The sequence below is a fragment of the Fundulus heteroclitus genome, chromosome 20 (genome assembly GCF_011125445.2).
Source record: "Fundulus heteroclitus isolate FHET01 chromosome 20, MU-UCD_Fhet_4.1, whole genome shotgun sequence".
NCBI lineage: Eukaryota > Metazoa > Chordata > Actinopteri > Cyprinodontiformes > Fundulidae > Fundulus > Fundulus heteroclitus.
The window spans coordinates 41348675-41375399 of NC_046380.1; the positions used below are offsets into that span (position 1 = coordinate 41348675).

The window sequence follows — 26725 nt, forward strand, 5'->3', positions numbered from 1 at the left end:
CTTTTTTTTTAATGTTAACCTGATGTGTCCTTTTCCTATACCTCACAGTTATGCACTACTTTGAGTTGGGCGATCACCTAAAATCATCCTCTACGGTCTCTAAAGTCAGCTGATCAGCTGCTCCTGGCTGTCCCAAGGTGGAGGCTGAAGCTCAGAGGTGATGGGGCGTTTGTGGTTGCAGCTGTGTTGTGGAGAGGGTTACCGCTGTATGTTAGGCAGGCACCTTCACTATCTTCATTTAAATAATTTTTAAAGCATCACCTTTTTTTCCTTGGCCTTCAACACAGCTTGAGTTGTTTGTTTTTCCATCAACACTCAGCTGTGTACTTTGTTTTTATGTCTGTTTTATTTTATTTTTATTATTTGTGTTATTGATATGTACAGCACTTTGGTATACAATCTGCTGTTTTTTAAATGTGCTTTATAAATAAATTGGATTTGGATTAAAATCCCGATCAAACACATTGAAGGTTATGGCTGTAATGTGGGGTACTAGTATCTTTGCAAATCAACAGGTGAACAGATGTATCTAAGGAAAGTCGCTCATTGAAAGAGTTCTGAAATATTTCTGCCTCAGCTTACATGCAACGACTAGCACAGATTTTCAGACTTCTAAATCTTTCAGCTTCCTGATTATTTCCAACCTTATAATAACAGATTTTTCACTACATTTCATTGGGTGGTGGGATCGTCAATGTATGATAATAATAATAATCATAATTAATTTTCTTTAAGATCGCCTTTCAGAGTATTCAAGGACACTGTACACATCAAGCAGCAAGATAACATGTAAAGTCTGTTAATTTCTAACATTTAAGCTGAAAGAAGAAGGTGACATTTCTTGAATTTTAAACTTATTTAAGTCAAGAGACAACGGCTGATGCACACCTTTAACATCCTATCCCTTACTTGCTTCACCTTGAAACGCTCTCTTAAATTTGCTCACTTTCAGTCTCTAGCTATCTCCTGGTGGAAGAGAGGACCGTGCACAAATAAACCACAGGCATATGTGCAAGAAAAGAGCAGCGCCCCACCCAAACTGAGCTGTCTGAGCTTCCTCTGTGTTTTTGCAGAGCCATGACCCACGAGGCCAACATAAGCCTTCCATTTCTGCATATATAAAACATGCGAACATCACCAATGAGACCTCAGGGGTGCAACAAGCAGCTCTTAAGGGATCATCATCTAACCACTGCGTACACTGTATAATAGCCTTACATTTGATCCCTTTTGAAATCCCAACCTCCATTTTTCCTGTGTACCTACATTTCCCGTGTTAAACAGTAACACTGGGTGATCTGCTGGTGTGTGGAGAGCGAGTCAAAGTGTACGTAGCTCTACGTTTGTTGCATACCAGAACATCCATTACGTCATCTGCTGTGCTCTTGCGGTGACCATCTGTTTAGGTCTTAAATCGCAAGACGTATGGCCGTATAAGTGGTGTGGTCTCCAGCTTTACTGTGGTCATGTAATATTCCGACACACTTTCTAACTCCTCACACTTTCTAACCTCAGAGGTTTAAATCTCACAAAGAGCTGGAAGAATGCCGGACCAAACTGACCTTTGTAAATAGAAAGCCTCCATCACTGGTAAAACGAACAAATGAAAAAGGGCTGGCAAGTAAATGTTCAAGCAATTGATGCTTTTTGTCCTAATGTCTAAAAAGTCACTGAAACCCACTCTGCTGAGCAGCAAGTTATTTCAGTGCTATCCTAGTCTAGTTGCAATATTTCATTCCAAAATCCAATTGTATTATTATTGTTGTTGTTATAGTTTTTGTATTAGTGGATCTAATCTAGTGGATGTTAGCTTTATATTGTAATGCGACTGACATCAGACTCCAGTGTGAACAGCGTACAGCTCTGAAGATGAGCAGAAGACGTCGCACGCAACATGCTGAATTTAAGCAAGCGAACATGGATAATTCACCTGTCAGCGTGTAAGTCTCAATTCTACAGTCAATGTGCAATCGGAGTGTATGAAGTTATGACTAGCTCCATCAACAGCGTGACTTTTAATATTCATAAACACTGTTGTGCAAAGACTTGTATTATTAAGGAGGCGACTGTAAGGACGAGCACGTAGCACGTCTGTATGAGCTTAATACACAGGTATGCTCTACAGTATGTAGATAAAGAGACGCAGCTGAAAAGTTTAACCCTGAACAATAGTGTGCACAGGAAATTATTATTTAAACAGAGCAGCATTCACCTGCTGCGCTTATTTGCTCCCCATTTTATGTTTGCTCTTTATGTCTCCTCCAGTACAACATGGCGAGTCAGTCCTATGCAAGATGGGAAAAAGTTTGGATGAAATGCAACATGACTATTAAGACAGGTAGCTTTGGCAAACATCACACACACATCTGATTTATGACTACATATAAATGTGTTCTTGGTCTGATTTGAAAAACTTTGATATGTGCTGTGCAGCCTTTCACAAACAAATCCAATAAGGGTCACGTAGGTGCCGAAAATGCGATTTGAGCGACTTTTACTTGCGGTGGAAGCAACAGCAGTTTAAATAGAAATAGGAGTTACTTCTTAACAATAGCTCTGGTTTTGTCCACCGAGAAACTTTGTTGAGCTCAGTGAGTCAGTCTCTACAGGAGCTCATAATCAGGCCTGCAGCAATGTAGTTGTTCAAGTTGACAATCTGTTTGTGGCCACTTTCTTCTTCAGCAGATCATTTGTATAACTCCCAGCAGCATGAGCCAGAAGAAATAAAGTTACAGTAAGTGTTCTTAAAGCTCCTCAGTACACTTTGAGGTTAGTGAATGTGTCTGTCTACTATGTTTGCCCTTGTTTAATGTTTACGCACACTTTGTTCCTGTGTGTGTCAATCTGCAATGAAAAATCAAACAATCCTGCGTTTAACACTTTAAAGACGTTATGCTATTTTTTTTGGCAGAAACAGAGGTGTTGGTAAGAGTTGGTGCTAAATACAAGCTAATCCTGGGAGTTAAGACTTGACTGAAACGGTGGTCCATTTACCACCAGAAACATACAACCAGAGATGCAATGGAAGGGCTTAGATCAAAGCACATCCATGCGGTAGAATGGCCTTGTTAAAGTACAGACCTAAAACCTATTGAGTATCTGTGGGAAGACTTAATTCTGTATGTTTAAAAAAGCTCCCCTATAAATCTGGCTGGGCTTAAAGCCCAGACCTTAAAGCAATTAAAAATCTGTAGCAAATCTGACTGAGCTTTAGCTATTTTGCTAAGAAGAATAGGCAATAATTTCAGATTTTGGATATACATAATGATCCTACCTTCTGCTCGACACGTTGCTCTGTCTGGTAATTCAGGATGGGACTGAGGCCGTGTTTATCCGGTGCCGCCTGAGGATCCAGACTGAAGTTCAGACTGACGTCAATGGGAGAGAGTTTATCCCGAAACTCCTCCTCAGCCTGGAGCAGACAGATAAGAGACACAATCAAAATGTGCAACAAAAAAGTGAGTATATATGTGGTTATGGAGTACCAAATCTGCCATAATGGAAAATAAATACAGACAACAACAAGTGAAAGGAAGCAACAATGATTAACGGGAGCAATGAGGCATAAACTAATATGTGTATTGTATCTTACTCTGTCCTTTATCCATCAACCATGATCCTCATTATTTGATGTATCACTTCATTTTTAGTTCTTGTTGTCATTTCTTCATTCCCTTTAGTTTATTTTTCCTTGTTTCAATTTTTATTTCTGGGTCATTTTTCAATTAGTTTTTCTTTTTATCTCAAAAATATTTGCCACAGTGTTCTGATCTTTTTATACCTCTTTAACAGGTTTTATTGTTCATAGGTTAATTTACTTCTCTGTTACTGTGGAATCCCTCATCCCATTTAGATATGTCAACTTGCATTAAATTGCCTAGAGCTTGAATGATCTTCTATTCTTAATCCATAGGGCTTTTTATGAAGTTGGCCCACAATTTGGTGCTAGAGAAGCTTCAACTCTTCTGTGGAGCCTTTCCACAAGGTCTACGAGAGTGTTTATCATAGATTTTGACCTCTCTGCCAGAAGCACATCTTACGTTGGACAAGGAGGCCAAGCTCCCAGTCTCCCCTCTAATTCACCCAGTAGGTGTTCTTTCGGGCTGAATTAAGGATTAAGGAAGCCATTAAAATTCTTCCAAATCAAACATGCTCAACCAGGGCTTTAAGGACATTGCTTTATGTAATGGTGCACATTCATGTTGGAACAGGAATGGGCCATCTCCAAACCATTCCTATAAGGTTTCTTTCACTGGAACAATTGTGCCGAGCCCAGCTTCTGAAAAAAGGTCCCAAACCATAATTTGTCTTCACCAAACTTAGTACAGCTCTCTTGGCATCTGCCAACCCAGACCTGTCCATCAAATTGCTAGACGGAGAAGCATGACTCATTACACCAGAAAAAAAAACATTTCCACTGCTCTAGGGTCATAGATCATTGCATCCAATTACATGCATTGGACTTGCTAAAGTAAGGCTTTGATATTGAAACCCATTTTATAAAGCTCTCTAAGCTTTCCCCCAAAATTAATCCAAAGGCCAGATGAACTTCGTAAGTGTAGCTACTGATTCTGCAGAAACTTGGCAAACTCTGCACACTAAGTGCCACAGTATCCACAGGTCAAAACTATCTGATTTTACTGTTAAATATGCTTCAACTTTATTATGATACAACCGATGGTTTACTGTGGAATGTTTACCAACAAGAAACTATTATGAAAGGACTTAGTGATGTGGTCAGATGTCCCAAATCCACTCTGGTCTTATTACTTTCTACTGAGGCCTTCCTCTTCTTCTCATAAACATGAACGCAGCACGTTTTATGCGACTCTCAGCCATGTTCAAAGTCTACAGTGATAGCGGTGGAGCTACAATGAATGGCTAACCGCTAAGCTAACCGCTAACCCAACCCCTAACCTAAGGGTCAAGGCCTATGTTTTAAGAAAAATGCATGCCTGAAAGACCTCAGTACTGTACCAGAGAAAAGACTACTGTTAATGATCTGAAGTACACTTGGTCCAATGGTAGTAAGTACCTCTTCAAACAAGCGAGGTGGGCCTCATATGACTAACTGTGTCCTTTAAAAAAGAGGACACTGACTTAAACTGATCAAAAATAGTTGAATAGTGCAACATAATAGAAGGATCATAGGAAGGCTAAAAGCTGTAGTTGACATAATTTTATCAGTGAAAAAGTGGAGGAAACTTTCACAGGTTTCAATGTAGGCGTCCAAACCAACAAACTTGAGAGCATTGACAGTATCTATGGTTTTAAACAGAACTCTGGGGTTGTTACAGTTAGAAATAATTATGTACGACAGATATTGAAAGTGTGTTTCAAAGATGAAACGAGAAACTTGGACGTGACTGGAATTACACAAGTAGCAGTTTGACCAGCCCTGGCTAGCAACCAGCCGCTAACGAAAAGTCAGAAATATTATATTTTTCTAATCGGTGAATACAAAATATGCTCAATCAGATCATGCTGACAACCACATTCTTGATTTATGTTCACTAGTAGGGAAATATGGACACTATTTGTTTTAGTACTGCTAGCAAGACTGACCATACTAATTGCTAATATAAAATGGTTAACTCAGTCACACTTTTTTCTCTGGTGTTAATAGTATAAAACTAAAATCGTTTCGGTACGTCAAAGCTTTCCAAAAGAGGGAAATCAAATATCGGCTATGGGATTGTGATTGAAGCCTGTCTGCTGTGCTCACTGGCACCGCCATAGAATCAGCTGTAAAGAAATCACCCAAAAAGACAGGTTATAAGGGTTGATCTGGTTGATGTATTTTCTGAGGTACCTACATGAAAACTAGCTATGATCACAATGAAAATTGACCTGTCTGATTATTCGTGTTCTTTAGGGACGAACACAGTTTCAAGACTGACCCGCAGGTAGATCTTGGCTTCATGGCAGACCCGTTCACCGATTGTGAGGTTTAAGGTCATCACCAGGGTGGACTGCTGGCTCTCCAGGAACAATGTCCTCCTGACAGACTCCTTTTGGTTCGGCTTTGCGTTGTCCAGTTGCACCTCCACCACAAAGTCTTCAAAGTGCACACAGTTGTGGAAATACGCATAGCAAGAAAAAAGTTCATTATCAGCACATCTTACTGTTCTTTTTGCACACAGAAATGCATGTCATGATATGCATAGCTAAGCAAACACCCATTTGTCAGGACAAACACTATCACTGAAGGTAAACACACACAGGCACAGACGTAATCATTATTATAGCTTGAAAGCCTGGCTTTTCTCTTTTATCTTTCTATAGAGCAAAGAGAGACATAGAGCATTGTCACAGACCATTAAAAACTTTGGAGACAGCAAAGACAATAGAGAACACTGTACTTTGAATAAGCACACACTTCTCTAAACGTTACGCTGTATTTACACAACTGTTCTTTCATCCTGATCCTTACTACCAAATTGACCGCAGAGAGGTCCAGCATACTTGTGGCTGCACAACAAAAGCAAGGTAATGGGGACCATGTGTGTGTGTGTGTGTGTGTGCGTGCGTGCATGCGTGCGTGCGTGTGAACCACTGTATGTGTAAGCATGCCTTACCTAAATGAGAGGGGAGGTGCCTCCCATCAGCCTCCAGGCAGAACCTGGTGCTCACACTGCAGGCAGAACAGAGATCTGAGAATAAACGCTTCATTTCATGGCTCTGAGTTATTTGCAGTTATTTGCAGTGATGGCCTCTGGAGAGCGTTCACGGAAATATTAACACTTTCACCCAAACAGACAGACATAACTGATGCTCACAAATACAGATGAACATACACACGACAAATCTCCTATGATATCCTTCTGCTATATGTGTATATGTGTCTTTTGTGCAAGAGGTTTTTTTGATATCTCAAACTGTATCCTGTAATAGGATAAAGTATGTGATATGTTTTTTTCCTTCCCACCTTCCTTTTGTTTGTGGCCCCATTTTTTTCACAGAGTAACGGCAGCGCCCTGTGGGCACCGTGTAAGTGCCCTTGGCAGCAAGGCCTCAGTAAATCGTCTCCCCCTGAAATGTTTGTGATGTTTATGATACCGGTTGTACTGAAACAGCAATTTCCCTCTGGGATTATTAAAGTATGTCTGATTCTGATTCTGATTAATCCTAGTGCAATCACAAAATGACACAACTCTACCACATCCCTTTATGCTTAGGTTTCTCCTTGAGAAAGTTGGAGTTGTAGGTAATGTGATTGTCTTGGGGAAGTGACATGTATTTTAGATGAAGGATCTTAAATTGCCAATGATCTGGAATTGTTATCCAGACTGGCCTAAGTTTCAGAAAAGCTCTTATCTTAATATTGTTCATGTGTGTCAGAAGCAGAAAAAAGTTGAGGCAAATTTATAACCTTGCTTCCCTGTTTTGACAGCAGTGTTGCAACAAGTAATCGGTTGAGCTACAGAGGAAATACAGCGAGGTTTGACGACTCAGTGGCAGGAAACATAACTTACTCTTGCATCATCACTGCTGATCTGTTACAGGTTGTGCACCGATTATCATCCATCCATTCATTTATTTGCCTAGCCATCAAATGTTTATCTGGCTATTTATTCATTTATCCATCCCTAACTCCATCCATCCATCCATCCATGCATTCATGGACAAATGAATGAATAGACATGATCCCAAATAATCAGTAGAAATAATCAGTTAAAACATAAAGAGATGTGAAAAACTGTTTACCCCCTTAAATATTTCTTCTGATTTTGCTTTCTTGTCACACTTAAACATATCAGATCAACAAACAAATGTTGGTGTCACACAAAGATACCCTGAGTAAATACAGAAAGCAGTTTCCAGATGATGATTTCATTTATTAAAGGTAAAGCAACTATGCTGACCCCCCTGGCATAAGGTGAGAAAAGTAATTATCCCTTCAATCTAATAATTGGTTTTACATATCATCGCCAGCATGTTGTTTTTATTCAGACATATTGGAGGGCCTTTATGAATGACTTTTTAACCCTTTCCAAAGTGATGGATGTCCCGGACATTGTTGCTCATTTATTCATGACCTTTATTAGATTGGGACATCTGTGCTTTTCATAAATGTAGTTTTTACATATTTGTTAAAACTGTCCCTTTGTCCTAACAGTAAAATATGAAATAGATAATCTGTGAAAACAAGCTCCTCTGGCTCCTCCCAGTGGTCCTACTGCCATCTGCAGAAATACGCCACTTCCTGTCCGAAACAACCAATCAGTGCCAGGGGGAATGCCTGGCTCTGATTGTTTTTTAGCAGTGTCAGTCACTCTTGTGTACCCGCTGTTCACACCCTCTCCCCTGGACAGAGCTGCTACTGTCATTCGAGTTCAAGATTGCTGGTGGGCTGCAGCTGGTGGAGAAACAACCTGCTTTACAGGAAAACTCCTAACTTCTGGAGTGACACCTGCTCAGAAAATAAAGACAGGTAAACACTGGAGAAGCACGGCAGACTCCGCTGTGGGGGGAGGTCTATAGCAGAGAGCAAGGGGTAGGGACCTGGAAGTTGTGCTTATTCAAATTATCACAATTCTTTCATGACTCCCTACTGCAGCTTTACAAGGTTACTAACTAACAAGTCAGGCAGCAATGTGGCCTCTGGTAGTCTGAGAGAACAGAAGCAAACAAATTTGGTAAATTAGAGTCAATTCTTGTTTAACAGGGGGAGTTACTGTTTCACATAGTGCCAGATTAGTTTGGATAGATTTATCCCCTAAAAATGCAATGATCACTATAAGACTGCTTTTTGTATTTACTCAGGTTGTCTTTGTCTGATATTAAGGTTTGTTTCATGATCTCAAACTTTTAAGGCAGACAAAAAAAAAAAAAAAAAAAATCGGGGTAAATCTGTATGGGTGTAAATATGTTTTGACAACATTGTATGGGTTAATAAATGTGAAGAGGTGTGAATCATTGTTAACATTTAAAAAGCTAACAATTTATGTTGGGCTCATACAGTAACAGCAAAACTGGACTTTATTCTCTGCCCACTATTTCCTGCTCTAACCAACTTCCAGCTATTCCAGCGCTTTTCTTCCTTTGTTGCCTTCTTGTTACCAGGGCAACCAAAAAAAGACAAGAAGCGCCAAAAACAACACTTCCTTGAATTTGCTTTAAAAGGCTGACATTAAGACCACAGCCAATTTGGTTGATGTCACACACCAAACCTAAAGATTTTCCACAGTTACAGTTAAAACTGAAACTGTGGAAGGGTTAACCTTTCCGCCTGCGCTGCTCAAAGCATGTGTCAAAAAACTCTGAAGGTGCTGTTAAATTTAAAAGGTTTCCATCCAAACATCTATATGTTGGGACCATACATAAATGAGCTTGAATAGGCGGAGTCCATACCAGGAAACCGAGATGTTTTTCCCTTCTTTGATCAGCGAGCAAGTCTTCTCCTCCTGGTTGAACATGGTTGGCTGCACTGTGAGTGAAGCACTGGCTCTCACTATTGGCCGCGCTCTAATTGGACACAGAGATTAGGAAGCAAAGGCATGATATTCCTGTGCAAAAGTATTCACATCGCTTCAACTTTTCCACATTCTGTCAGATTACAACCACAAACATCTGTATTTTACTGGGTTTTTTGTAACAGACCAGTAGAGCCCAGTTTAGAAGGAAAGACAAACATGGTTTCTTAGCTGCTTTACAAAGAAAAATCCAAAAAAAAGTGTTATGACCATTTTTCACTCAGCTCCCTTTGTTCTGATAAATAACATCCACCTCCACATGTTAGCAGTTTCCCACAACTATGTTGAGACTCATTAAACACGTGGAAGAAGATGATCTAATCAGATGAGACCAAAATTGAATCATTTGGCCCTAGCGCTACCTTTTGCAGCAATGATTGGTAAGAAATCAGAAAACCACATACTGGACACTTGACAGGTACAAAATTCGTTGTGTTGGTCTATTACAATAAATCCTAAAACACATTTAAGTTTGTCATTGTAATGTGACAAAATCTGTTGAAGACATTCACTAAAATATGGAAAGTGGGTAATCATACCTGTATAGCACAGCCTTATCAAGGCCAAAAGCACCAACAATCAGATCTGCAATGGGAAAGTTAGTTAAATATGGGCATCAAAGATGAGGCCAAAGAGATAAAAGAGGTAAAATAATGGATATCACTCTGTCATACCTGGGTACCCGTTCTGATCAATGTCCCTGTTGCCTCGCAGAGCAAAACCAAAACTGGCAGGGAATGAGCTTGTAGCCCATTGGCCAGAAAGAACCTGAGTAGGCACATCCTTCAGTCCTCCAGTGTGACCGTTATGGATGAAAACCAAGCCCTGCTGGTGGTCTCCTCCGTAGGGACAGCCGATAGCCATGTCTGATTTCATTTGGTGACAAAAGAACAGCATAAAAGCTCCTACTGTGTGTATTTTAGCTGTGATTATAAAAGTGGAGAGCTATCAAGCACAGCAGTTTCTCATAGGACAGGAGATCCAGAGTGAATAGAGTGTTAATATCAGTAATTATATTTTGCCCTGATTCATACCATTGATTCATACCAATGGCCTGAAGTCTAGGGTTTGACTTCAGGCCATTTAGCAAACAGCCTTAAATCAGAGGCAACAGGACTTTTGTTCAGTTTTTCTGAAAATGTTTCAACACCTATCCAGGAGTCTTTGTCAATTTCTTAAGAGCCACCAGAATTATCCTTTGCTCCTGGACTTCAAGAGCAAACTAAACAGAGAGGGAGGATTGCATTACCAACTCGCCAGTGTTTACAGCTCGGTCCTCCAATTCATTCCAAAGAGATTCTATCAGCAAGTACTCCCCTCACACCAAGCAATAGCTTCTAACAACCCAGGGCAGTCATTGATTTTCACCTGACTTAGAACTTAGAATGCGCCTAGGAGGATGAGCCTCCATGTCCTTAAAAACAGCAGTGCACCAACTACAGGTTGCTCAAGTCCGTGCCACCAGAATTGACAAAGACTCCTGGAGAGGTGTGGAAACATTTTCACAATAAACTGAGCAAAAGTCCAGTTGCCACCGATTTAAGCCCATTGGCTGTTGAGATGAACCGGATAACTGAGAATTTGCACAGGCTGTTGGCCCTTCAAATAACATGAATGTTATTTAAGCATTCTGCTGCAGCTGTGGCTGTATGATTAAAGTCTTTATCCTGCTAGAAGGTGAAACTCTAGCCCATTGCCTAACAAATGCTCTTCTAGGACTGCCCATTATTTAACTCCATCCATCTTCCAAACTCTGACTGGGTTCCCTGTGTTTGCTGAAGAAAAACATCTTCACAGCATGACGCTGCCAACACCACGTTTCACTGGGGAACGCTGTTCTCATGGTCATGCGAAGACTTTGTTTTCCTTAACACATGTTCACTGTGTCCCTTTAACAGCTTGTGGTACACATAAAATAGAACCGTACTCCCTTCTTCCCACTTTTCCATTAAAGGCCAGATTTGTGGGGAGCTTGACATCCAGCTATCCTGTTGAACAACACTCTCCAGAGTTGGCAAGCGCCTCTTAATTGCTTCTATCCTCATTAATCTGCTCCACGGCCTGTCGCTTTAGGTAGATGTCCCTTTCTTGGTGCGTATGCAGCCGTGCCATACTCTCTCCATTTTCAGATAATGGATTAAACAGAGCTCCATATAAAACCTTGGGAAATTGTTCTATACCCTAACCCCATTTTAAACACCTCAACAATTGGCCTGTTGAGTGAATTCCCTGGTCTCTGGGATGTTGATTTGTTCACTAATGTTCCCTAAGAAATGTATATGAATATATATGAAATATGAACATGGGGACTCTATTTACTAAACAGGTGACTTTTGAAGTCAATACACTGCACTGGATTTATTTAGAGGTATCAGATTAAAAAGTCCCAAATATAAGTGGTAAAAAAGAAACCCATGTATCATTTTCCTTTCATTTAACAAATCACACACTGCTTCCTGATGGTCTATCACCCAGAGAAAACTCCATGCTAATGACAACCTGTTGCTACTAACCACGCGAGCACAAACTGATCTATTGGTCAGGGGTGTCTGGGGTAGGAGTACCAAATGGAAATTCAGCAAGCAGGCGCTGTGTTCAGAGCTAGAGGAAAATGCATTATTTGAATTAATTTGATCATATCAATAGTTTATTTATCGGTACTATTCCGTGTAAAACTGTCTGAGAAGTATAAGGATGGATTTAGAGAATATATCTTGAAAGCTGAATAGGGATTTATGCATTCTGAAAAGACGCACAGCTTTTGTTTATTAGTTTCATTACTCTACCGCATCCCACAATGCAACGCAACCTCGGCTACAGGAAGGCGTTTGACTCAAGCTGCCACCAGTTACCTGTAGCTGTGTCGGATCAAGGTCAGATCACATTCACAAAATAAAAGCACCGCTCCAGTGCTCATCTGGAGTGGTACAAAGGCCATTTGGAGAATGTGGACTTGGTATACTTGGTATTTTGTTCGGCAGCTTAGTGCAATTGCTTTGTTCATCAAGGAGGAAACATACTAGAGTTAATTTTAAACAGACTAAAAGCCTTGATGGGAGAGAAAAAATAGGTGCAGATGTACCGTTGAAGCCATCCTGGTTGAGATCACCCAAAGAAGCCAGAGAGGTGCCAAATCGACCAAAAACATGTGAGCCTAGGAGATGGGTTTGAGCCGGCTCTAGATGCAGCGGGCCCTTCTGGAGGTACACGTACACCTTCCCCAGCTCCTCCAGTCGTCCGTTGAACCCCGGGCGCATGAATGTTGGAGCACCAACAACCAGGTCATCCGAACTGTCAACAGGATGGAAAGGAGAACTTCAATAATCAAGATACAGAGAGTTGGAAGCCTTAGAAAAGAGTGAATATCGTTGCAGTTTATAACTGCCCCACAGCTCAAGAACGCAAAAAACAGCTCAAGAATTTCACAAGGAACAAAAAATACAGGAGGAAGAAGGTTTCCCAGCCTGCCAGAATGCCCAAGGGTGACTGCACAAGCATGGGAGGTGTTCAAAAAGTCACACTGCTTCAGTGAAATCCTCACACACATTTAGCTGCTGGTTTTGCATATTCTCCTTCTGCTCTTGGTTCAACCATTTTACCTCCCTCTATTTTCTGCCATCATCTGTGTCACTGTGCCTCCCTTCACTTACCCGTCGTTGTTGATGTCAGTGGCCGCCACCGCGTAGCCGAAGTAGGACCCCATCTGGAATACATTTCAAACAGGACTGAGTTAGCCTGTAATCACACCACGGTGCACAGATCCCGCTCTTTTCTTTCATTTTCTTTTGCCTGTCCCTTTCATCTCCTGTACCCTCCACCACTACCACTCCAGAAGATTTGCTCCAAATCTCTCGATCCCACAATCCCCCAGAGTGTTTTTTCTCCCTTTCCATGGAAGCTCAGAGTTTGAGCTGCTGTAAGATTGAAGTAACACGAGATGTTGGGGGGCTGGCAGACCAAAATTAGTCTAAACTCAGCTAGAATACTGCCTCCAACTCTACTTATTTGTGTTCAATTCAAACAAATAAAAAACTATTACAGATTGTGTTATCCCGGATATGTCCGGCTATGAAAGGATTTAATGAAAAGTCAGATCCTGTCTTAAGAGAAACAAACTCAAGATTTAATTGGATTCATATAGAAAACAGCCAAACACAAGCCAGTTGAAACCAGGTTAAATTTTGCACCGTTCCTGTATGTAGGGTTGTTACATGTCTTCCTTTTTGAAACTTTCAAACCTTTCCAAACTCAAACTTCTCCTTTGTAGATCTTATACCACTAGACTTGTTATAGTTGGAAAAAATACAGGTTCTTCAAAGCAATATCTGTGATCCTTGATTCTTTACTTTGTCTGAAATAATGAAATAGTTTTGAAGCTTTGTTCGCTGGAATATATACCAGGCCTAGTAAATATGTAATCTGTAAACCAAAATAAATAAATATTAATGGTCTAAATGTTAAACTCAAACTTGTGATGTGGTTAATCTAAGATAAATTATGTCATTAAACTGTGATTTCAGTAAAACTAGTTTTTCATTAATAAGTAGGGGGTTTATTTATAAAATGTTCCTCCCAGTGCTCTACTGCAACAATAAAATAAAATTACGATATAAACCGAATGAAAAGATTCACAGTTAAATCATAATGTAAAAGCGATAGAACAAAAATGTTGTCCACTTGTCCATAATTGTCCATGGAGCCAGCAATATAAAGTCTGAAAGGAAAACTATGAACCTTAGAGCCACAGAATGAAATGCCCTGTCTTCCTAAGTTTTTAGCCTTGTATAGTTTGGTTACACCTGTAAATGAGAAAGGTAAATCCCATTTTGTTCAAGACTGTGTAGGAAACCTGTCTATTCATACAACTACACAGTGCCTTACCAGAGTTTGTGTTTCATCCCAGGTTTAAACAGGTTTCATTTTTTTTTTAATATTCTGTCCAGTAGTGATGCTGATAGAAAACTAGTCCATGCATTTGCTACTTCAAGGTTGGACTACTGTAATTCTTTACTATCAGGAAGTCCACAAAATGCAGTTTGAAGCCTTCAGCTGATCCAAAATGCTGCAGCTAGAGTTCTGATGAGAATCAACAAGAGGAATCATATTTCTCCAATTTTAGCTTCCCTTCATTGGCTTCCTGTTAAATCAAGAATAGAATATAAAATTATTCTTCTCACGTATAAAGCCCTCAATAATTAAGCTCCATTATATATCAGAGATCTGATTACCCCGTATGTTCCTAACAGAGCACTTCGCTCTCAGACTGCAGGTCTGCTGGTGGTTCCTAGAGTCTCTAAAACCAGAATGGGAGGCAGAACCTTAAGCTATCAGGCTCCTCTCATGTGGAACCAACTCCCAGTTTTGGTCCGTGAGGCAGACACAGTCTCTACTTTTAAGACTAGGCTTAAAACTTTCCTTTTTGACAAAGCTTATGGTTAGAGTGGCTTAGTTTACCCTGCGCTATCTCTATAGTTATGCTGCTATAGGCTTAGGCTACTGGAGGACATCAGGGTCTCTTTTCTCGCTCTGCTGAGTTCTCCTACTGTTCCCCAATTTTCAATGTTTGTTGTCATTTCAAATTTAATTGTATGTTCTCTCTGTCATTTTTCTCTTTATATTAGGTACACCTGGTCTGGTGTTCTATTCACTGTGACATCATCCAGGGGAGGCAGATCATCCGCTATTACCATATACCATAGAAAGGATTCCTGAATCAATGTGTGCTTCTGCTCTGTCTTCTGTAACCCCCAGACAGTCGATGCAGTTGAATGTTCACACTGAGCCTGGTTCTGCTGGAGGTTTGTATTTCCCGTTAAAGGGTAGTTTTCCTCTCCACTGTCGCTGCATGCATGTTCAGTATGAGGGATTGCTGCAAAGCCATGGACAATGCAGACGACTGTCTACTGTGGCTGTACGCTCTTTCATGAGGAGTGAATGCTGCTTGTCAAGAATCGATGTAATCTGCTGGGTTTCCTTAGATAGGAAATGTTTGACCGATCTGTCTGGATGATATGATTGAATTTGACTTGAAGTGCCTTGAGATGACATGTGTTGTAACTTGGCGCTATATAAATAAAATTGTATTGAGTTGAGTCACTCTCCTCCTTCATATGGAGGAGAGTGAGTATTATAAACTTAGCTAACACCCACAGTAGCTGAAAATCGTAGATGCAAGAATAACAGCTGTCAGTGGGTACTAGAAGTCAGCTAAAAATAGTATGAACTTTTGACTCAGTTGTAAAGGTCAGTCATCGTTTAGCACAACATCAAATAAACGGTCACCATCCCACCAGCTGAGTATGAAAAGAAATACGAAGAGGCTAACAAGGGCAAATACTAGCGTAGCACATAAGTAGCTAGCTGAATCTGGTAAAATTGGCAGCTGAAAGTCTCAACTACACTCAGTAAAATAATGGGGATACCCTTTAGCCTTTTCCTAACGCTAGGAAAACTGTAGGGGATGTGCTTTTTCCTTTCATGCCCCATATTTGTGGAACAATCGTCCTCTAGAGTCTAGACATTCGGCAGACATGTTCTGTAGAGGTTTTTTTCACTTTATCTTATGCGGCTTAGTTTAAAGCCTAAAGTTACGTTGTTTAATATTTGGTGTTTCCTTTTTGTTTTCACCGGTTTTTAAATTGTATTGTTTTATTCCTTGTTTTACTATTGTTACCACCTACTGTTCAGCACTTTGTTTGAAAGCACTTTAAAAGTAAAGTTATTATTATTATTATTATATTATGTTGGTTTTTAATGCAGGGATCGAAGGTCACGGGCATCCAATGTAGATTTACGGCCTTGCCGCTTACATGCATAGTTTTCTCCAGATTCTCTGAATCTTTTGATGATATTACGGACTGTGGATGATGAAATCCCCAAATTCCTTTTAATTCCATATTGAGAAACATTGTTCCTAAACTTTAAGACAATTTGCTCACCCAGTTGATCACACAGCGGGGCATCAAATTCAACATAAGTGAGTAACAAAAATAACAATAAGTAATAATGATAATATTAACAATGAATAACATAAGTGTAAAAAAAAAAGACAATAAAGTTTATCAGTTTGAACATTATATATCTTGTCTTCGCAGGCTATGCAATTGAATATGCGTTCAAAAGGATTTGTAAATCATTGTATTCTGATTTTTATTTACGTTTAACACAATGTCCCGATTTCATAACAAAAAGGAAAGATATTGTTTTATTGGCAGGTGTGAACACTTGCTTAAAGCAGTGGGCCAGAACATGATGATGCCAAACGTAAGCAGGACGTTTGACAGTCTGGATGCACAAAAGGTGCAGCATGAGTCTGCACTTTGGTTCCTCAAGAACAATTTATAAGTTGACATTTAAAAAATCAAAAGGCTGGTTCAGTTTATTAGCCTAACTAGGGCTTGCAGCACAAAGGCACTATAGTTGTGTTTATGCAGCTGACTTGCACAGCACAGACCAAGCACCCACAGAGCGCCAGCGTTCCCCCACAGAGAGCAAAGCTTCAGTTAGCCACGAGTTTCTCACGGATCACTTTCAATGACAGCTTATTCACCTTTCACCCTGAGGCTGACATTATCAAGAGGTCAAACATTAAATGTTTACTCTAGAGCCAGTGACTTATAAAATGATTCATACAACTTTACATTTTCATGTTTCTCACATTCTAACCACATAACCTTGTGTTTTAGGGATTTTACCGTAAGTCACAGAGCAACACAGAGCTGTGCATAATTAAGAAGCAAAATAAATCTGATTTGATTTAAATCCTTCTGTTGGAGCTCAGGCTGTATATCTTTAGGGTCATTGTCCTGCAGGAAGGCGAACCTCTGCCTCAGATTAGCTCCATCCTTCTTCCCTTTAGCTTCCCATCTCTGCCGAGGAAGAAAAAAAAACTCCACAGTAACATTGTGGGGATCGTGTGTTCAGGGGGTCAGTTGGTTTCTCTTGCTTGGGTTTTGCAGATTAACGCTTAGGAAATGTACAGCTTTAGCTTTCTTTTAACAAACTATTCCATAAAGGCCAGATCTGTGGCTAACTAGTTGCTCTGTTAACAGATTGTCCCAACTGAACTTTTTTTTTTTTTAAATATCTGCAGCTCCTCCAGAACTACCATTAGCCTCTTGGCTGTGTCTAACCAAATGCTCTCTTTACCTAAGTTTGCAGATGTACAAGCTCTTTCTATTTTCTGGTGATGAATTCAACAGGACTCCATGAGATATTCAAGGCTTGTTTAACAAACCAACCCTGCTTTAACCTTCAACCAAAATTCCACATTTTTGTTTTATTAACTTACTTCTGAAGGAAGTACACTGGATGAAAGGGTAAATAGGGGTAAAAACAATTGCACTCCACACTATTAAGGGTTTATTTTTAGGATATTTTGAAAACCATACATCCTTTTACTTCCAATTCACATAATGTTCTACTTTGTGGTGGTCTGTCACATTAAATCCCAATGAAATGTGTTGATGTATGTGTCTGTAAGGGTAAAACAGCTCAAGGGGTATAAATACATTTTCAAGGTTCTGTATGTTGCAGTCCTGTTATTAATGGTGACGCTATCAATGGAAGAAAAAAAATGGTACAACGCATATGAAAACTTCTGCACATAATCTAAAAACCACCTCACGCCATAGGTCAGCAGTAGGAACTTTCCATCATAAAGGCAGAGGATGAATGGGTAACTTTGTGCTGCTGCTAAATGCAGCCAGTGATATTTTCCTCTCCGAAATGATTCATCCCTGAGTGTTATTTTCAGAGATGTGGTTGAACAGCCAAACCTGCCTCAGCAACACTGCCTCTATGTATGGCTTCCAATTTAAAAAGCACATGCTGAAAGGACATAGGGACGACATCGACACCATCTTCCTGCCTTGTGTTTATGGCTTTAATTCAGGGCTTTTACAAACTTTGAACGATGCTTACTGTAAGCTGGACCTTTGACTCTCATACAGGCCCCTTCACTACAGGGCAAATTCCTCATTCAACCTTCCTTTTGCTAAATTTAAATGCTGAGTTTGGTGCAGATGAGCCCATACCTGGTCCCCGGTCAGGTTCAGTACAGACTTCAGATCCTTCCCACTTAAAATGGACACCTATAACAAAAAAGACATGGATGGCTATGTTTATAAAGGAGAAAAACAGCAATTTGTCACTTTCAGATTTTGTAAACTGCAACTTTAAAAATCTACAAAACAGTAACGAGGAAAGTCCTTACTAAACCATACAGCATGAGTCCTTTTGGAACTCCTGCGATGAAATCTGCAAACAGAAAAGGCAATTATTCCTCATGTGCTCCTGCTTCCTGAAAGACTTAATAATCCCCCTTCCGCTACAACATAAACATGTGTGTTGTGACTGAGCAGCACTCTGTGCTCGCTCACGCTCTCTGGCTCTCTGTACAGTAAATATGACCCTCACCTTCCTCACTGTCCCCACTGAACTCGCCACTGGCCACAGAGTAACCTGCAGGAGAGGTGGAGAGTGGAATCGGGGGGGGGGGGGGGGGGGGGGGGGGGGGGGGGGGTTGAGAAATGCAAGTAGGTGGAGAGGCATTAAGACAATGAGGTTTTTGGAATGATCATAATTATAGCCGGAAGTTGTGGAAGCACTGAATAAGTGTTTATTTTTCCTCTAGAAGCACAAAGTAATCAATAATATTCCAAAACACCCATGAACAGATTTAGGATAAGTACCTTCACCTTTTAAAAGTAAAAATCTAAAAACCATGCCAGTGACACAGCAATATAAAATAGTTCAAGGGGTAATAATACTTTTGTATATTATTATTATATCTTGCTAAGAGGATAATGTCCACTTCCATATTTGGATAATCTGACTCTGATAAAACTATTATGCATATCTTAACAGGGTAATAAGACCTAACGTAAGCTTTAGAACATGAAAATATGAAAATGAGATATTTTATACTCTTTTCAATAAGGTCAAAGACATCACAATTATGACTCTATATGCTAACATATATTAATTAGCAAAGTTTGAATTTCCACCTCTAACCTCCCAGCATGCGCATTGTTCATAACAACAGAAAATCACAGGACATTGCTGCTGTGCAGAGTACTAGCAGAGAGTTCAACAAGCTGTATTAATAATAAGAGCAGAGGATCTCTGTGTGAGTGTGTCTAGTGAAAAACCTTCCCTCTAGATTGTGACATAAAGTATCTCGAGGGATGTCATGAGTTATGCGCATGCTTCTAACAGAACAGGAGGAAAGGTCTAGCAGCAAATATTTGAAATGCATTTTGGGGGTGATGAAGTTGACTGTTGCATGACGGTGCAGTCTTAGTGGTCTCTATCCATTATGGAAAGAATGCACCGAGAAAGAATGCTTAAAGGACAGAGAAAATATGCATGTTGGATTTGGATCAGTTTGGTCCAGATGGAGGCCTCAGAGGGATAGGTCAAAAGGTCAAAGAAGACCTGAAGGTTTTCTCTGGTGCAGAGAAACCAGAGAAAGTTAACTTAAAATGTTTGTTGGTGCCTGGTTTTATTCACATGTACTTTCTTACCCATGTAACTGTCATCATAGCTCCCCTGGACCTGCTGGGTCTGAATCTGCCCGGCGACCGAAAGCAGGAAGTAGGAGGGGTAGTATGCCTTAACGATCTCCTCCGTGGTGGCTGAAATCAGCTGACCTACAGAAAGGAAAGAACCTTTACCTTTTTAACTTTGGCTACTGAAGGAAATTTCTTGGGGATTTTCTGTTTTACTTTAATGGGAAATAAAGGGCTTCCATGCTGCTTCACACTCCTCTCAGCTCACCTTGCCAGTAAAAGCTACCAGGTCCTCCAAGAATAACCTTCCCGTCCTGTAACACACACAGACACACACAACAGTAGCAGAGCAGGGGAATTAATGCAGCTCCAATTTCCTCATGAGTTCCAAACAAAGTCTGCAAGAATATGTCTACAGTGCCTTGTAAAAATGTCACGCACCTTGAAATGTTCCACATTCTCTAATATTACAATTGCAATCTTCAATGTATTTAATCGGGATTTAATATGATGGAGAATCGCATGGTGGGGCATACAAATCAGAAAGATGTGGCCACCATTTGCATTAAGCATCTTTTACTCTGCCTCCAAAGATTAAATCCAATATATTGTTAGCAACATATACAAATTAACTCAGCTGTGTGCATCTAATCTGAGACTAAAGCCAGCTCTTTTGTGAAGGTTTGTTGGATAACATTAGCAAATAAAAAGATTCATGAAGAGCAAAGAACACAGCAGGCAGGTTATAAAACCCCCTAAACTCTGTAAATCTGCCGAGACATGGAGGAATTGCAGTTGACATGCACAGGGCAAGATGAGCATCAATCAGAGGAGCAGCCAGAAGCAGGCCCATTAGCAGCCACAAAGGGTCTTCAAGACATGTGGAAGAAGGTCCAAACTGAACCTATGAATTGATTTTAGTCTCATCTTGCAAACATGCAAAGCTGGAGAGGAATGCATGTGTAGAAAACTAACACTGCACACATAAAGAAGAAGGGACTCCAATGTTAAACAAATAGCGGCAGCTAGAGCCGAGCGATAAAACAATACATCCCCTGATGCATCTCAATAATCCAGGTACAAAAAACAGGTGAGTACTCAACTATGTTTTGATAGCAAAATATATCTTTAAAATATTTTTCCAATAGACATATGAGAGGGGGTGGATATAGATCTTCAACACACAGATAAGATGAGGAGCCAATGATAATAAAAGTCGCTACTTGATGGACCAATCATGGGGCTGGAGCAGATAGAGTTGGCTTTCTCTACCGTGACACAGATGTCACAAATGCAGTAGTTTATGCCCTACTACAATAAACTATTTAAAAGAGCTATAAAAAAGAGAGCTGCAGAGCACTAAGTTTTCAGTTCCTGTTTTATTTGTATCTGTCCATTTTGTTCTGTTCTCTTGTAATGCTTGAAGATTTTAGTCTACAATATTTATCCTAAACAGTTGTGTAATGTTTGATGACATGTTTGGTTTTTCAAAATAAATCTTTAAGTCTAATATGACCTTCTGATATCTGCAAATAGTACCAGGGAACATTAAAGATTGACAAAACTGGTCACAAACTATAGCCGCTCTATCTAATGAATCATTGCTCAACAGTAATATAGCCTAACTGTACTGTCTTAATATGTACCATATAAAAAAATGTTTAAAGAAATAGATAAATGGACGGGGAGGACCGTTAATGTGACACAAATTATCAGAAAAGTTCAGATTGTTGAACTCGAGCAAAAATATGCTTCACTCTAGTCGAGCGTCCACCACGCCGCTTGCAGTTTCGTTTCGCTTTACTCATCAAATCCATGGTATTCGCATCACTTGAAACACATCCGCATCGGCAACTGTTAATTTGCTTCTCATTGCGCCTTTACATAGGGATAACATGTAAATCACTCGCTCAAATTTCTTTGTTCGCATTCAGTGTGAAAAGATATGAAACCAGGGTTATTGTTCCCCTTACAGCAGGACAACAGCCCTAAAAATAAAGCTAGAGCTACGATGACATGGTTTAAATCAAACCATATTTATGTGTTCAAATGGCCCAGTCAAAGTCTAGACCTACATTCAACTGAGATTCTATAGCAAGATTTAGACTATCTGCTCACAGAACGGTCTCTATCCAATCTGACTAACTGAGCTGTTTTTCAAACACTAGGAAAAAAAACTCCATCTCTAAATGTGAAAAGCTGGTAGACACGTACCCTTAAAAACTTGCAGCTGTCAAGACATAAAAACATCTTCCCACAAAACATTGAGTCGAAAGGCCTGAATACCAATGTGTGTAAAATGTTTTCAGATTTTTTTGTTTTGGTTAAAACAGCTGAAACCCATGTATCATTTTCCTTCCACTTCACAATGATGTACTACTTTGTGCTTGTGTACCACAGTAAATCCCAATAAAAACAATATGACTACTTTTGCAAGGCACTCTATATCTATGAAGTCTTATTTTCAGACGGAGCAGAAACGCCGAGCAGAAGCAGAGCAACAACAAAAGATACATAGTCCAGCACAGAATTCACTTACCTTGGTGAAGTCAGCACTGAATCCACCCTGACAGTAGCCCTGTCCAGCAGGGCCGTGTCTTTCTGCAGTGTGGGACAACAACACATTGCAAAAACTGTTATTTTACCTTTGCACTATACAGCTAACTCTGGTGTGGTGGTACATGTAGGGCTATCAATCCAGCTGCTAACCTGTTCTGCATGGGGCATACTCCACAAAGGTTTTGAGACTGTCAACAGAGAGGTAGCAGGTTCCTGTGATATCAGAAAAGGGTGTGTCGTGTTCTGTCCTCCAGTAATACCTGGGAGCACACGCCTGGAAACAAGATGTCAGTTGATTAAAAAAAAGTTGAAGCAGAAGAAAGTTTTTTTTTTATAAAACCAAAAAATAAAAGTAAGGGGTTAAGAAAATTGGCAAACCTGGCATTTCTAACAGCAAGCGAAAACCCTGTTACACTTCCAGACCCAAAAAATACATGAGGTAAAATGAATAATGTATGGGATAAAAATGTCCTTATTAGCAAAAACTCATTTCTTGGGACAATTTGGAGGTAATCGGTGCCTCTTCCTCCACAATGGAAGGTCAATTACCAAGCTGCATCACATACTGAACATTGAATTGAATGAATTGGGGTAAAAAAAAAAAAAAAGTCCAGTTTGACTCCAGATTTGGTTCATTCAGGGCCTCATTTCAGAAAGCTGGGTTAGTGGATATCCAGAGTAATTTCTGGGGTGAATTCCTGCATACCCTGGCTTTTCCGTTTCAGAAAGCTCAGAAGCCTTTACCCTGACTCATAATATGACAACAAACTACTCTGTGAAACAACCCTGCTACAGAGCTGATGTTGTTTGGGCTAACTCTGAGTTATTCCTACTTCTAAGCTAAGATGTGTCGGAAAAGTCATGTCCTTTTCTGGAGGAGCCTGTATGCTGGAGTGCAAATAATCCACAGAAATCTCTGTCAGGAGAGGCTGATCAGACCCCGATTAGATGCCTTATCATTTCTGGATTCATACATTTTCAAGCGTTGCCGTTTTTTGCCACTGTCATTGATTTATTTCAATAGTCTCAGCCCGCATATCACTCTTCTAACACAACGAGGGAACGCTCTCAGTTCTGAACAATTTATTTGTGCTGCTCTTTCGTTTTATGCCAACAGCAGCTTTTTAATAACAACAGAAAATCTTTCAGAGACAGCTGTATGTCACGCTGTCACTAATGTTACTGTTGCACTCAGCTATAGTAGAGTTTCATGGTGTTCCAGTCAGAGAACCACAAGATTAATAAAAGAACACAGAATGAAAGAAGGAATTTATTCTTTATCAAATTCTGAGACTTCCAGCTTTAATTTACCATTCATAGTTTTCCTCTCAATTGATTACACTTAAACATAAAAATAACTTAAACCTGGACCTTACCTGATTAAACTGTATTTTCATACTTCATCTTGATTTGCTGCCACTTCCTTTTAATGCCTGTCAGGTTGCACCTACAGACGTAATTAATGTGCCCCCCCCCCCCCCCCCCTGCTCATTTTTGGGTGTTGAATGAGTGCAGCGTGAGAAAACAGCTTTAATTATCTGTTAAATAACACTCAAATTACTCATATGTTGACTTTTTCAGCAATTCTCTGCCACTAACTTGTTTTGTTCAGCAGCTACAGCATTGTTTCTTTTTGTTTATTGTGTCTTCATATTCTCCTTATGTTGTCATTAAAGATTTCTAATTCCACTCGAGGGAAATGTGCACTTCCAGGCTTCTTATTTCCTGATATTGCCATGGTGCAGTGCGTTATCTTATTCCATTGATTAACACTTCTTTCATGCTCGCGCTTAACTCATGGTTGATCAAACGCTGAGTTTAGTTACCTGATTGATATCACCTGTTCTGAAACAGAAAACACAGAGTATGACAGCATGAGGTAGAACTACTCAGAGTAGCTGTTTTCTACTCAGGATGGATCTGCCATTCTTTCGCCCAGGTGTATAAACAGAAACCCGCACATTGCGATCAACTTCGAGACCCGATGACACAAGAATGAGCTCTCGTCAGTCAGGAGCGTCAGGCTGATTTATATGTTTCATGGAACAAGGATCAACACTGCAAATATGGAGTCAAGACATAAATTTAAAGAGAATACTTTTTTCACCACTACTGATCAGTGTTATATGGGGTCCTTCTAAAATTAAATGTAATCTAAACTATTTTAGAATTGCTCTTGTATCACTGAAAGTCGTCTTAAGAGAATGCCTTTTCCATTGCAATTCTAATGTCTATTAATCTGCATTACCATACCATACCATACCAGCTTTATTTATAAAGCACTTTAAAACAACCACAGTTGATACAAAGTGCTGTACAATCCAAAAACACAACAAAATAAAAATAATTATAATTAAAAGTAGTTTAAAAACAAAGACATACACTTTAAACTAGATCTCGCTGGTGTTGAAAGCCAAGTTAAATAGATGGGGTTTAAGACGAGCTTTAAATCTATGTTACAACATAGATTGTCCCAAAGAACAAGGCAGCACAAAAAGATTAGCAGAGTGCTTAAATTAACATTTTTTTTACAAGGTTTTAATTACAGAGCCACATAAGTAATCTTACCAAGATGCTGCTACCATGGGAACGCACAATAGCACCAAACCATTGATGCGACTTGAACTCAACCTGAGTCTTCACATCATTTATGTAAAAGTACCGGTCACCTGCAGAAACCCAGAGGAGAAAAGTATATTCAGAAAGAAGCTCTGGTGGACCTGTAGGCAGCAGTGATGGGCACATTTATCAGGACATCTGCTAAACATGTTACAGTTTTTATTGGTTGCTTTGACCTGTTTGAAGAAACTTGCAACCTCTCAGTTTTCAGCATCACCATCTCAGCAGAGCAAAAGACACCTCGTGCAAATGAGTTAACCCATTTTCATTGGTTTGGCTCATTTTCCCCACCCTTTTGCAAAACAGTTAACGCAGATGTCATTCATGCAGTCCAAACTTCATTGCTTTAGCTGTGGTAGCAAAACAGAAACCATATGTTCCAAGCTCTTAGAAACTTCTTGCTCAGAATGAAATCACTGAAGCACCTGATTGACACCTCTTTGCAGAATTTTTCAAATTGCAGTCAGTTTGCAGACTTTACGTAAAAGGTGCCATGTTGTGTGTTGTTCTTTGCAAGCATGGATGGTCTACGTAAGGCAGATGAGAGTCAGAGGAAGAGGTAGATGGGTCAGGGGAAGAAGATTATGAGGAAGAGGAATCCATGTGTGAGGTGGCAGTGTAGCTGGAAGGGCTGAAGTTACAGATGAAATTTGGGCAACTATGATTGATCATGTGGTAAATCATGGCCTTTCACTTAGAGGTGCAGGACAAAGAGTCCAACCTGTTCTCAATAGAAACACGGTTGCATCCATGGTAAGGGTTTTTCGACGGGACAGCAGGTATTGCTGCTATACAGTATATACATCTCTGTCTATTCCTATAGAGGAATTCTTCAGTGCATGGTGATGGAAAGTATATGATCACCGCCCCTATGAGCAGATGCCCTTGCTCAATGCAATGTCTGCTGCTGCTCAAGATGTAGATGCAGAGGCACGTCAAGGTTGGATCAGGCATGCAAGAAGATTTTTCCCTAGGTGCATCACAAGGGAAAATATTGAATGTGGCGTAGATGAGGCCATGTGGCCTATTCGTCCGGACAGAATGGACTAGAAGGAACAAACAGCCCTAGTGTTTTCTGTTGGAATCTTTCATTTTTTGGAATATTTCATTTGTTTATCTGGAAAAAAAGAACGAAGAATCAATAAAATTTACATCACAACATATTTGCTTCTGGATCCATTTTTTTTGGCAAAAAGGCAAATTTGATTACAAATGACACTGCCATGTAAGCTGCGTACAGTCTTTTGCTACAATGACCAGCAATGCTGCACTGATTTACACTGAGTGTGGTGTTTTGTATTTTGTTGCCCCTTGTGTAACGAATGATTGGAAGGGCTCAAACATTTGTGTGCAAGTTGTGTTGTTTGAAGGCAAAATGTGCTTTTGGATCATATGTTAAATGTTTTGGCAGAGTTGGAGCCTTTTGCAAACAAAATGTTTAATTTTGACCATTGGTGCCACTGTTTAGACCTCTGCGTTAACTGTTTTGAAAAATGTGGGTTTTGAGTTGACTGCTGTGTCAAAGCAACCAATAAAAACTGTAAATGAAACCTTAAATTC

At 39.9% G+C, this 26725-nt stretch overlaps 1 protein-coding gene across 1 annotated transcript in view; it reads right to left on the minus strand.

The window, feature by feature from the left end:
* Positions 1–26725, minus strand: part of LOC105933956 (integrin alpha-5) — a 91911-nt gene that overhangs the window by 35367 nt on the left and 29819 nt on the right. The window contains exons 3-18 of the mRNA XM_036151918.1: positions 25115–25215; positions 22697–22820; positions 22527–22588; positions 20256–20301; positions 20003–20128; positions 18894–18938; positions 18691–18734; positions 18512–18568; positions 13127–13179; positions 12559–12767; positions 10151–10342; positions 10016–10061; positions 9355–9468; positions 6579–6634; positions 5901–6058; positions 3275–3412 (exon numbers count right to left, since the gene is read on the minus strand). Coding sequence (XP_036007811.1) covers positions 3275–3412; positions 5901–6058; positions 6579–6634; positions 9355–9468; positions 10016–10061; positions 10151–10342; positions 12559–12767; positions 13127–13179; positions 18512–18568; positions 18691–18734; positions 18894–18938; positions 20003–20128; positions 20256–20301; positions 22527–22588; positions 22697–22820; positions 25115–25215 — 1571 coding nt within the window. The remainder of the gene's footprint in view (positions 1–3274; positions 3413–5900; positions 6059–6578; positions 6635–9354; positions 9469–10015; positions 10062–10150; positions 10343–12558; positions 12768–13126; positions 13180–18511; positions 18569–18690; positions 18735–18893; positions 18939–20002; positions 20129–20255; positions 20302–22526; positions 22589–22696; positions 22821–25114; positions 25216–26725) is intronic.